The sequence below is a fragment of the Dermacentor silvarum genome, chromosome 1, assembly GCF_013339745.2.
Source record: "Dermacentor silvarum isolate Dsil-2018 chromosome 1, BIME_Dsil_1.4, whole genome shotgun sequence".
NCBI lineage: Eukaryota > Metazoa > Arthropoda > Arachnida > Ixodida > Ixodidae > Dermacentor > Dermacentor silvarum.
Genome location: NC_051154.1, coordinates 40,204,433 through 40,217,624, shown reverse-complemented (window position 1 = coordinate 40,217,624; position 13,192 = coordinate 40,204,433). Strand labels below are relative to the sequence as shown.

The window sequence follows — 13,192 nt, the reverse complement described above, 5'->3', positions numbered from 1 at the left end:
CCTGGAAGAGCTTCTAGAAGCACACCGCATGGCGCAGATTCACAGACTACAAGGAAGCAAGACTTGGATCCTGGACCGAATCGGGCACAGAGTATCCCCAACGCGCAACGATCCTGCCACCATTCTCCCCGACATCAGAAAGAGATTCCTCATCAAGCAGCTGCCAAAGAACATGCTGGCAGGTCATCACGACGGTAGACGAAAAGCAAGAGCTTCAAGCCCTGCAAAAAACCCACGGGTACAACTCCGAAGCAGCATACGTCGACGTTGCTCAATATTACTTTCCAAATAACACATACGCAGTCAGCATAATAAACCTTCCCAAGATCAACAACAATGACAACCAATCCGCACCCCGAGCAACACCAATACAGACGGCCAGTTCTGTCCGTGCCCTCAACTCGGCGGAGGCATAAGAGACGGCCATTGCCCTCGCTGCAGCGGCCGGATTTACCACCATAATCAGCAACTCAAAGACCATCATATCCAACTTTGCACGAGAATTGTGGCCCCAACCACGCTGTGAATACTGCACCCCCTAGCTACTCTCCAACAAACAACAAGGTAGTGAAGAAACCAACCCAATCGAATTGATATGGGTCCTGGCTCATGCAGGGAACCCGGGGAACGAGGCAGCCCGCCTATATGCCCAAGGATTCGTCAACCGAATGGTGGGTCCCCGTCTCTGACCCGGGGGACCTGGTCAGCCAGCCACTGACCACATACCACGACATTGCACAACACTACCACCTCCCAAGACGGAAAAAACCCGCACCTCATCCCAAGCTCACCAAGGAACAAGAAGTCACTATCGCCGACTCGAAACGCACTCCTTTCCCAACCCACAAATATACACACACTTTTACCCTGACTTGATAGACCCACACTGCTCATTATGTAGGTCCATAGCCTCTTTAGATCATATTCTCTGGGACTGCAGGGAAGACACCCCCCCCACCAGATCTCCGGGCCGCTCCCTCGCCTGAAGCGTGGGAAGCAATACTCTGGGACCCAAGCCTAGAGGTTCAACTTCGGGCCATCGATAGAGCCGAGCAGGTGGCTGTAAGGCATCGCCTGGTAACCACCCCTCACTAAGCCACATTGACTAAATAAAGTTGTTTCCTCCTATTCCTCCTGCAGGACTTTACTGGGACCAAACATGGACTACCCCAGATACATCAGCATAAATTGAAACGCGGAAAAAAAAGTCAATGAATGCCTGCTCTGCATAATTACATGAAAGTGACATGTAATTTGTCTGGTGCCCATTTGTAGGCATGGGATAATCCCAAATGTATGTTTTGTAGTATTAAGCCACTGTAAATGCAGGCAAACCTGAAAACAATGCATTCGAGTTGCTTTCTACTTGTATGCGTTTGAATTTATGCCAATACTTGCTTGCTTCTATATCGTGATTGCTGCCTTCTACTCATGCACTGAACTGCATGGTTGAGATGCTTTTGTATAGCTCTTGTGAATTCATTAGCATTTCAGTAACATGACTTATTACAGGGACATAGAGGAGCTACACTAAATTAGCCTAGACTGGTTTTTTCTTAAAACTAAATTTTCATCCATTTGGTGGAAGAAAGGTTTGCTATCTAAACTTCCCTTTTCTTTTATTTGGCACCAAAGCCTGAGCAACAGGACATTAGTCTAAGGTCACGGACTTCAAAGCATTCTCTCGTATATGGGCTGTTTCCTTACAGAAGAAGTTCTCCAAAGTTCTTAAGTTCAGTCTTCGGTCCCTTCATAATACAATGTAGTCCTTTACATACACGTAACAATACCTGGGCACACAGCATCAAAATCTACGATGTCATGGTGAATTGGTTGCAGGAACTTCAGGGTGCACCACCCATTTTTTGTCTTACCTAGCTTACCAAGCCCTGTCATAGCAAGAGTGCAATTTTTGTCCATTGCAGAGGCGCGGTTTATTAATACAGCTCAACTTACCATTCCTCATTAGGGTCCCTTTAAATGACCCAGTAAGTTCACACTGTTAAAAAGATTGGCCATGCATGCTGCAATTGTTTCACACAATGTACTGAACATATAACAACAAAAATAGTAAGCTTTTATAAGAGTCTAGCAATTTTTTCAGCAAACATGCAGCCACTCGGGAAAAACAAAAAAGTTATGCTGAATCCTTGTGTTGTCTAACATGGACTAAGAGTTGAAACAAACACTCATGCTATTAAAAAAACAGGTTCATGCTATTATCAGCACCACGGTTTCACCAAAAGCACCAAGGTTTCAGTGTTTGTTCCTTTAATTGCAAATAGCCACTTGAAATGGGTTAATGAGTTCTTACAATCAAGAAAGCTGCCACACTAGAATTTGGTAAACTCATTTGTGCTACACTCTACATTTAGAACACTTTGTCATTCAACAGCAACAATGCTACTATCTTAGACAAAACTCCGGCAGCACATGCCAGTGCAATGTTCCTGCAAGCAACTGCAATGAGGGAGAACCATACATGCATTCACAGCATCGCCCCTGAAGCGGAAAGCCACACCCACTAGAAAATGGCTGAAGCGATTCTGGGGGGATACAGTCAAACATGGTTTTCACAAACAGGGTCATGAGCTAAAGATAGTTTTATATATCCGATAATTCAATACACCCAAACTCGCATGTAACTAAAATATTTTGCGGAGCATTCGCTATACACAGATTTCTTATCTCCAGTGAAGAAGCAAGGAAGGAATTCATTTATTGAAAACAACTACATATAGTAGGCAGTATTTCAAGCACTGCATCGAGAAGTTGACCAAGTTCCTTCCAAAGGTGGAAATGCTGTCATCATTATGCGCTGGGACTGTGATCACTGGTTCAGTGCTTTCTAGCTGGAGGGTACCCTCGTAGGAAAAATTGCGTACGGCGTTGAGTGAGAAATAATACCAAGCACGGTTGAGCACTGCTAGAAAATCCAGCAAGTCAATCTTAAAACCTTCCCCAACAAGTAGCTTTGCTAGTAGCCGTTTGACCATGCATTTTCCATATCCTTGTTTCAATGTCTGGGCGATGCCCTGGTTGAGCAGTGGCTGCAGAGACGTTGTACACATGCTTGGAAAAAAAGATTGTACAATAACCGTCGCCAATTGCTGTTAATGTAAGCAAATAACGGAACACTTCTAGAAAGCTATTTGCTTTATTAAAGGAACGATGTGCTTGAAGGCATATATTTGTTGCAGTGAGGATATTTAAGCAGTGTTTGTTTCATGGCATAATTCAGTAGAGAATAGAGCTGTAACCAGCATATCTGTAGCTGTAGTATAGGTGGCTATACATAAAAGCCAATTTGACGTGTGTGTGTGTTGTCTCCAGCGGCACAAGCACCGGCGTGCAAGGCGTCCGCCTTCTTCCTCTCCCGCAGCTGCCACAAGGAAAGAGTGCGGCAGGGCTGTCATTCCCGAACACCCCACCACAACATGCAAACCCTCAGAAGTTCCAAAGCTCTCATGTGAGCATCTCAAAGAGCTACAATAGTCGGCGTTTTGACACTAACATGCCCCACAACTCTGTTGTGCAAGAGCACACTCTTTGCATCAGCACCTATTCTTTGGGGGGAAGTAAAAATAAAACTTAATTCTGGGGTTTAACCCCTTCCCTGTCACACTGTTATCCCAAATTCTGACCAAAAATGGTCAAATTATTTTTAAAGACCCCAGTTGCCAACATGTTTTACCTCCTGAGAATAAAATAAATTCACTTCTGCTTGCGCTGTCCCATGCATTGTGTGCTGCCATCTACCAAAAGCATGACTAAGCACCGATACAAAACTAAGCTCGGCCATGGCATTGCTAGAAAATTCAAAGTACTGTTGACGAGCTGAGCTCGTCCTTCATTGTCTAAGGCTCGTCCATGGACAACCAGAGACGCATGGACAAACCCAGCTTGTCTAAGGCACGAAAGCGGTTAACATGCAAAAACCCCAATCTGATTATGAGGCGCACCACAGTGGAGGACTCTGGATTAATCCTGACCACCTGGGTAACTTTGACCACCTAAATATAAGTACACAGGCGTTCTTGCATTCCGCCGCCATTGCAATGCAGCTGCTGAGTTCGCGTTGCAATGGCGAGCTCGGCAGCGTAACATCATAGCCACTGAGTAACTGCGGCGGGTGGTGGTAAAGTCCAATGACCAGCCACTACCACCACAAATACAGGTGAAAGGTTTTAAATAAAGTTATTTGTTTTTAACACTTGCTCCCCGTTTGCGCCATGCAAATGGATTTATGGCACTGGCAGCCATGCCCAGAGTGATATATCCAATGCGCAATTTGCTATGAGGGAGGTTATTTTAGATGAGTATTGGTCAGAAGTTTTGCATGCTCGATATAGATTTGCTTTATCTGGGTGCATATCTAGAGATTCATTGTGTATTATGCTTCTTTTTTAAATATTATTGCATTTAGCATTATACACACATGACAGAAAGTAGGGGAAGGATGTCTGCTGCTACAAGACCTGCATTCATTGTGATGAAGTCACTGACTAAGGGGTATGTTTGCAACTTGCATTTTGCACTTCATTTTTGACAAATGATGCAATTTGCTAAGGTTGTGTAAAAGCTCAATAGTTACTAAAGTTTGTGTCAAACAAGGTGGCACCAAGACGCCACCTGGTGTTAACAGTTTTTCCACCTGGAAACCCCACTGGGCAAGGTGAGTAAGAACTACAAGAATGTGGACAATTAATTCTTTTGATGTTATAATTACAAGTTGAACAATTCCTATGCTAGAACAAGTTAAACTACCCTAACTAGTGATGGAAAGAAAACAAATGCAATTTGACTGCCAGCTTGGAGTCCACTTATACGAAGCACTTCATGCAAGCAAACAATTTGAAAGGGCTACTGTTCACATTTTTTGCAGTACACTAAACAAAAGATGTGCAACAGCTAAATGTTTGATAACCACAGTCATAGGGCCATATTTTGAATGGATTTTTATCCTCGAATTCTATTCACTTATATTTCATCACAGAAAGTGGTCTATCTGGGCAACAACAGCTGTGCAGTGTTGCAAGATCCAATGAGGAAGGTGAAAAAGAATTAAAAAAAAAAAAGAATTGTCACAAATACAGCCTTTAGTGTCAGAATGTAGGATGTCCTGGAAAGCAGGAAGACACTTCAGGGCAAAATCAGAGCTCTCCTACTACTAGCCCACACCAGCAAGTGTAGCCCTCCACAGAATGCAACAGAGTGCCTGTATCGCAGTTGCAGGCAAAATCATGCCCGTTCTTTACACATTTAATGCCTCAAACATAGTGCCACCTACACTAAAATACACAGCAAAGCTGACGCTAACTGATTTCACACGAGATGGGTACTCTCATGGACAAATTCAAATATGAATAGCAGAGTACAATCAGCACAGTATACTGGGCACGCTTACTTCAGACGATGGGAGTGAGGATGTGGGACTAACTCGTGGTGGATCACGCTTGCTGACCATTTCCTTTGCCACCATGCCACCCAAGTGCTCCAAGCTGTGGAAATGAGTACATTCCTTGTACTCATTGCCTGAAGTAGGTGCTCAGTAGACGGTGCCGACTGTACCGTCAGGCATGCACACCGTTGTTCCTATTTCAGTTGTCCACAGTAGTACATCAATTTGGCAGGGCTGGTAGGAAGTTGATGCAAATGCAGTGCTACATAGTGGTGCTGTTGCAGCCTACAAGCCAGCAGGCTCATTTGGTTAAAAACTTGTGCAACTTCTTTAATGCAAATGATGTGTAATATTGTGCTGCAGAAAGTTATATTAAGGATGTTTGCCCTTACATAAATACTTTAGAAGTGCCTTGAAGCAGCGTTGAGCAGTTCTAAAGCTAGTTTTAGGTATAAGAGGACGTTGAATAAAAGCATTTTAAATAAGTACTTGCATTAGTAATGTCAGTAACTACTGTTCAAACCATCATAAAGAATAACCCTTTGCCAACTACATATTAAGAAGCATGCTTCTCTGCAAACATTGGACTATGCTCCAGACAGCAATGTTTGCCATTCAAGGCATAAAAATTTTGGCTAACAGAAACTTTTTTTTTTTTTTTTTTTAGGTTGCACTAGCAACCACTAAGGTTAGTAAAGATTTGAAGACACAGGCAAGTGCAAGCAGACTTAAAAGGGCCCTGCAATGGACGTCCGGCATGCATTTTTATTTCATCTTGACAAAGTGAGGGTTGTGCTGGTGCCTCAAGTGCCATGACAGCACCAACATCAGAATATTTAGCATTTTAATGTGACAAATGAATAGTTCTTGTCAACAGCAGTGACATACAGTGGCAATGTTTGGCAGCGAGAATGATGCAATACAGTGAAGCCGGATATATCAAACCTACTTATAACGAATTATTGTGTATAAGGAACAGCTGTAGAACCCCCTTGAAAATTTCTGTATATAAGTTATTTTATAATGTACCGAATTACCTATATATACAACTGTTTTGCGATCCCCTTCAGATTCGATATATCCGCGTTCGACTGTACTGTGTTCACTGTGATTGGTTGGGGGCACACTTTGAGTATCTTTTCCTCATGCTCTACTAATAAAAAGTAATGTAAAGTTTTATTTCAGCCATTTTATCTAGGAAACAAACATCACAAAAATAAACACTAATATATCTAAAGAGTGAAATTAGACATGGGGCAGTGAGAGGAGGGTCAAATCAATTCAAACAATACCTTGCTTCTACTTGACATCCCCTTTGCCCCACAATCCACTTTTTTTCTTTCTTTTGGTACTTCTGTGAACTAAACCTATCTGTTTTATGGCAACTGCACACCATTTCTTCACCAAGGAGTCGGCTGAAATCGGTCCTTTTGAGCCTTTGCCTCACCCGCCTGAGCAGTTGGTAGCATCGGCTTACGCCCCCAAAATGTCACAAAAAGCACAGGCACCGACTGCAGCAACAAGGCCACCTTGCTACGCAAGCTACTGCACATACACAAAAGCGCTGCTTTCATTCATAGCAGGATTGGCATCACTAAGCCAGTGAAATGCGAGATGCTGCTTTTCTTTTCATCCACTTTTTTTGAAGTTTAAGGTTGAATGTGCCAATGTTCCTCACATGTGCCAATTTCCACAATTTTTTAAAAATTTAACTCGGGCCTGTGGAAAAAAAGAAATGAAATTATTTCACACTTTTTTGTGTGTGTGCAAACATTTTGGATATTCATGTGCAGTTATTTGGCAGATTTGCCACATCCAGAATCTGATTTAGTTCCCTTTTTAGGGAGTGAAATAATTTGGGCTGAAATGGCAAAAAACATTGACAGCAGTTGAATAAGAGTTTCCAACATGCTGTTGCTGTAATGCATAGTTAACCCAGTAAGGCCCCAACAAAAATCTGGCCGTCTAGTTTGTTATTTTTGGTACCCAATGGTCTTTCCACACTAACTACAATGTGAAAGTTTCATGAACTCATGACCATTTCAAATGCTACAATGATGTACTTTATAAAGTACACTGGACCTTTATGAAAGTAAAACCTGATGCAGATCCTCAAAGGTAGGCTATAGTTTGCAACTTCTTAAAACATAATGGCTTGCTTTGAATGGTCAAATGGATCTTTATACAGGCTAATTTAGCCTTCCGATGGCAAAACTTTATGGGAGGTGTTTTTACTATTCAACGTGCAACATGATTTCGGCAGGTCACGGGAAGGGCTCCCGTGTTGCGTTCCTAAACACGAGGTGCTTACGTATTAATTGATACAGATGAGGATGCGACATGTTATAGTGGATGCAGACATACAAGAGTAAAGCATTCAGTATTTGGCTCAATAGTGGCCGAGACAACATAACTGGTGGTCTCTCCTGCAATAGCACCGTCTGTCATTTTCTCCTACTTTGCATTAAGACTGTACATAAAATATCTATAATAAAAAAAAATTGTCATAGAATGTCCAAGTTATTTTCCTTGATCTAAATTTACTATCTTTTGAATAATGAATGGCTGTTATGACAATATAAAATGTTCACATCCTAGTATACTTAACCTAAAGTTTCTGTCATTACATAGTACGTTATGAAGCATTGTTTATTAAAAGCACAAATAGAGCAAGCAATTACTTTTCACATGCAGTCTCTTCAGAAAGTGCGAACGATCGCTGTATAGCCTGTAAAATATGGCTACCCAAGCGATGCGGCCTGCTCGATACCGTAAATTCTGATGTTTTTCTGTACATACTATGCCTGCAGGGGTGAAAACTTATCATACTTTAGCTCCAATTTTATGTTTAATCGGGTGCAGTTGACGCTTTGAAATATTAAAAAAGTATTCGAAAAATATTTGCATTAACAAATACAGATCATTCGACTAAAAGACCAATTCAAATAGCAGACTATTCAATTCGTTATTCTAGTTTTGATTATTGGCACACTTCTAAAATTAACTGCAACAACTGTTTGCTATTTATTGAATGTGAAGAAGTCATTGTGCCATTTGTGTAGGCGGAAAGAAAAATTGGGAGCAAGAATACCAATGTTGACGTTTGTTATTCTCTTTATACACTTCTGTTTACTGCGCTATACTGTATAGCGCAGTAAACAGAACCATGTCGCACCAACTAGCCCCAAATACCAATTGCTCTTTATACCTGCAACAGCCTGTGAAGTTTTTCGCAGCCAACAAAAAATATTTCGTCAAAATACAGGTTAAAAAAACTATCGCATGTGCTTTGAGAACACACAAACCCTTCTAGCATACTCATAGGCCCAGTGTACTTTATTATAATGTACACCTGCATTTTCTTGCGAAGCTATAAAGATGCTTTGTATACGCAATGTCATGCGTTCATCACTTACAGCATTAACTTGCACACAAAAGTCAGCTTCAAAAAGCTAGTACTGAGCATGCTAAAAAAGTAAGCTACACGCACAGCATTCCTTGCTAGGTTCACCACTTCTCTAATTTTGATGATTATAAGATCAGCGATATCGTGCAGCCGAGAAAAAAAAATGTAGTCATCTTGGCATGACCCTTAGCAAAATGGCATAAAACAATGTTTCTTCTTTAATTATCTACAAATGAAAATGATGCTGTACTTTCAAAAGTACACTGGGCCCTAATGGGTTAAGGGCACATCATACCAAGACAACAGTTGAACATAGGCACAATTAGGTATGCCAGTTATGCATTAAAGACAAGTTGGGAACTGCACTGAGCAGACAATCTCTCCACACAAGCTCATGTGTACAACAAATCATAGAAATTTGCTGCAATGATCTAGCCTTCCTTCCATTGCTACCTCGCTCAAAACATCCAGGCAATTAATGAAGCCCTGGCATGTGAAATGTACAGCAGGTATTGATTTCTTCCTACTTGCTTGAAAACACACTTCTGAAGCATTGCCAAAATTTCTCGACCAGCCATGTGTACAACAGCCATTTACTGCACATGCGATGAAGTCATGCTGAAGGTGCAGGAAGTTCCTTCTGCCTGCCTTCATAGCAAGTTGCTCAGGACAATGTGAACTGGGAGCGGTAAAATGTACCAATTCTCCTACAATTCTTTCAGCAAGAGGCCAAACATCAAAAGCATGCAGACACTAGTGTTTAAGAAAGAGAGAGAGACTTGGTACTTGTTCTCCCCAACTTTAATTGAGACAATTTTCCCGCAACAATAAGTTGCCTGTAAACGCCACTGATCAACCATTGAGTTCACGATCTGCGGGTATTCAATCTACATGCACCTCAGATGCCACTTGTAGTCAATACATTCTTCATTTCTTACAGTCCCAGTTTCTTCAGCACCATGCACAGAACAAATAACTGCACGAGCACAGCCAGGTCCAGGGTATTCATATCCTATGCCACATGCACACACAACATTTCAGACGATCACCTGCAAAACCAACACCACCTCCAAGAGGCAAAAAATGAAAAAGCAGGGCAAAAAGGTTTAACAAGCACTGCACCAAATTAGACTGCCAGAGAGAGATAGAGAGAGAAAAAAAAAAAAAATCTGCAGCCTAAGAATCTTGCATAGCTCCCAGGATCATACAATGTGTGTGCGTACCCTGTCCACTTGGAAATATGTTCTTGCTAACAATGGCATTGTCAATAAAATGAGCGCCTACTAAGAATATGATGGCAATAACCACAGCCACAAGCCTGGAGGAATTTATAACCATTGTACACACACAGCCACACACCATTGTAAAAAAACAAAACAAAAAATTCATTCACACACATTCAAACCATTTGTAAAAATACAAATTCTACTGTAATTTCATACAGTTCCTGGCATGGGCATTTCAGTTTAGCGCTTGCCTCACTGCCAAAAGGCACACAACTTGTTCATCCCATACCCACAACTAACCGTCAAAGTGACAAATAAGTCAACTTGTGCAGGAAAGGCAGCAGCACTGCTTCAATAGCAATTCTCTAGGAATTCCCTCCCCATCACAAGCAGTCTTCAAACGAAGGGGGAGGGCGCAGGGCACACATGCTGTCTGGCCTGAAGACAGTGGGGAGGGGGGCAAGGCAGCAAGAGGTAGAAGTCGTCCCCAACTTCTTTAATGCTGCTCACCCTTGTAGAACACTGCACAGCACAGCCAGGACAGGTGGAAGGCCAGGTGGGTTGGCCAAGTGTGCGTTATAATAGTCGACAGCTCCATGTGCACAGCGGCCACTAATCAAAGTGCCGAAGGAGCTAGCTGGGCGTTTACAGGTCATCTAAATCAAAGTCATCCACAAGGTCATTCACCTCGAGAGACTGGAAGTCCACACGGTAGCGCAGGATGCCTCCTATGCCACCAAAACCCTTGACAAACTGTGAGCCCTCCTGAGACTTGTCGGTGATGATCTCTAGTGTGGCACCTGCGATAGAAAAGAGTTGATGAGCAAGGGCTACTACTTCACAAGCTGTCAGTCACTCACCAAAATTCTTGTAGTTATTTGCCAGCCATTCTAGCAGTGCCATCGACTCCACCAGCTCCAGTTCAACGCCAGTCTCTCGATCCAGAAAGTGGCTCTTGTCTTTCTCTTGTTCAGGGGTCAGGTGCAGTATCTTCTCTTCATCACTTGTGTGGTTTTTCAGCACATAGCGTACAATGTCAAGATTTTCCCACGCAATCAGGATTTCAACAGAACCCATCTCAAGTGCTTTCAGTGTGTCTTCTACACCAAAGCAATACTTGCCAGTGTCCTGAGAAATTTCATCGAAGTAGCGGCCAATAAGTTTCTTCTCCTGAATGAACTTCACATTGGACAGCACCTCGGCAGACAGCTCTATGGCCTGGTTGAAGCCATTTTCACCACCATAAGAGACATCAACAAGCTTGAGCACCTTAACCTGCAGCCTTGGGTCAAACATATCTGACTGGCTCAGCTCGGTTTTAAAGTCGGCAGAACCTGCCAAAATGAGGCCTGCAATGTTTGGCCTATCGTTGCTTATGTAAAGCGTTGTGGCCACTTCGGCTACCTTGCGCACATAGTTGTGTCTCTTCTCCATTCGTAGCCGAGCAAATCGCAATGCAGACTGACCTCCACGTCCGTGCTTCTTCGGTAAATCTACTGTAAACTTGTGAAGCACTTCCCGTGTGTTGCCTTGAAGAGTGCCAAAGAGGGCTCCGTTGCCGTCCATCACAATGAAGCCGAATTTGTTATCATCCGCAAGCAACGCGGACAGGGCCTCTGTGTGGAACTTATTGTCGCACAGGTACAGTGACGTGTTAATTGGCTTGAACGGCTCGAAGTCGATGTTCACTTTTTTCTCTTTGCCCTCCTCGGTTACGATCGTGCCACAGTAGATCACCAATCCATTGGGCGGCACTGCACGGTGAATGACAAATGAGACACTGCTCACCGCAGTGAGTTCTGAAATTCTGAAACATTCCACTTCGGCGATATTTCGCTTTTCGCTTTCAGGCGCGCGCTTATTGGCTGTTATATCAAAATTGGATGAGCTGATTGGCTGGTTGAGTCTGACGTCATTCAATTTTGCTAACCAATTAATCAGCGCGCGCCTGAAAGCGAAAAGAGAAATATCGCCGAAGTGGAACGTTTCAGAATACGGCTCAGCGCTCACCTTTCGTGTAGAGCTTGAGCCGGTGCTGCACAGACGTGATAGCCCCAAGAACTGACAGCCGGTTCACCCGGCTTTTGATGTTGGAAGCCGTTCCGAACTCGTCGGCCAACATTTTAGATACTCGGGAGATTTGGTCCTTCGGTGGGATGATCAATGAGATCATACTCGTGCCATTGCTGCACAGAAATTACGAATGATCAGCGCACAACTTTAGAACGCCGGTTTGAAAAACACTCTAGGCTTAGCCTTTAACCCTAACATATGCCAAACACCATGGGAAAATGTCACTTACCCCCGTGCGGCCTCCAAGCTCTTGATCAGTTTCTTGATCTTCCAGATTTCCACATTCCTATCGGCGTTAGACTCCTCTAAGTTATATCCAGTGGAAGCCATGATTAAATTAAATTAAAATATAAATAACGTAACCGGTTCGCACCGACGGTATCCAACGCCCGTAGGCCTAATGTCGGCCCCAAGCGCTCCCCTTTCTGGTCGTCAGGAGCGAAATCCACAGTAACAGTGGGCTAGCAACGATAAGTAAAGTGCTCCTAAATGTTACGCAAGATTCGGCGTGCCAGAACACAAACGCTAACGATTACATGAACTGGCAGTGCCCTACAGCCCTAGCACAGTACGCGACAAAACGTGACTAAGACTGCGAGCCCATGTGGAACTCACGAGTCGAGTAGGTCGACGTCACACGCCGCGCGCGCAGTCAGGGTCGTTCATGGTGTCCAACTGAGGACGAGCTTTCGCGCCTACCCTGCGGTGCTCTCTACACATTTTAATTATCATGACGCATATTTTGATGCCGCCACAAGCGGTTAGACGAATATTAAAGCTAAGCGTTCCTTTATTTAGCATTTTTTCAGGCCGCAGAGGTTACCGCAGCTTTATGTTTACAGTTTTACATCACATTCCTCGTGCAGTCGAAACTAAATTTCTAAGATATTGTTTTCTTAAAAAGCAGAACTAGTACCACAACTAGTACATTATTTGGGCTAACACAGCACGGCAAAAATGTTCACATCATATATGTCACTAAAGACTGATTCACACTGGGCCGACATGTCACTGATTTTGGTCTGCCGACTGTTGACGACAGCGTTTTCCTGAATTGGTTAAAACACGTTGGCGTGCTAGTTCGTT

The 13,192-nt window shown here is 43.2% G+C and overlaps 1 protein-coding gene across 1 annotated transcript; it reads right to left on the bottom strand.

The window, feature by feature from the left end:
- Positions 1–9,592: 9,592 nt before the first annotated feature.
- Positions 9,593–12,750, bottom strand: LOC119461184 (eukaryotic peptide chain release factor subunit 1). The gene is made up of 4 exons (XM_037722408.2): positions 12,336–12,750; positions 12,044–12,219; positions 10,894–11,787; positions 9,593–10,833 (listed from the first exon to the last, which is right to left on the bottom strand). The coding sequence occupies exons 1-4, from the start codon at positions 12,434–12,436 to the stop codon at positions 10,679–10,681; spliced, it is 1,326 nt and encodes a 441-aa protein (XP_037578336.1). The 5' UTR covers positions 12,437–12,750; the 3' UTR covers positions 9,593–10,678.
- Between the last annotated feature and the right edge of the window lie 442 nt (positions 12,751–13,192).

Excerpts from the sequence above, each read along its gene's own strand:
- LOC119461184 (XM_037722408.2), bottom strand. The coding sequence starts at position 12,436 with ATGGCTTCCACTGGATATAACTTAGAGGAGTCTAACGCCGATAGGAAT. Across the intron at positions 11,788-12,043 it reads GCTCAAGCTCTACACGAAAG|TGCCGCCCAATGGATTGGTG; the intron begins GTGAGCGCTGAG and ends TTCACCGTGCAG. Across the intron at positions 10,834-10,893 it reads AAATAACTACAAGAATTTTG|GTGCCACACTAGAGATCATC; the intron begins GTGAGTGACTGA and ends TTTCTATCGCAG.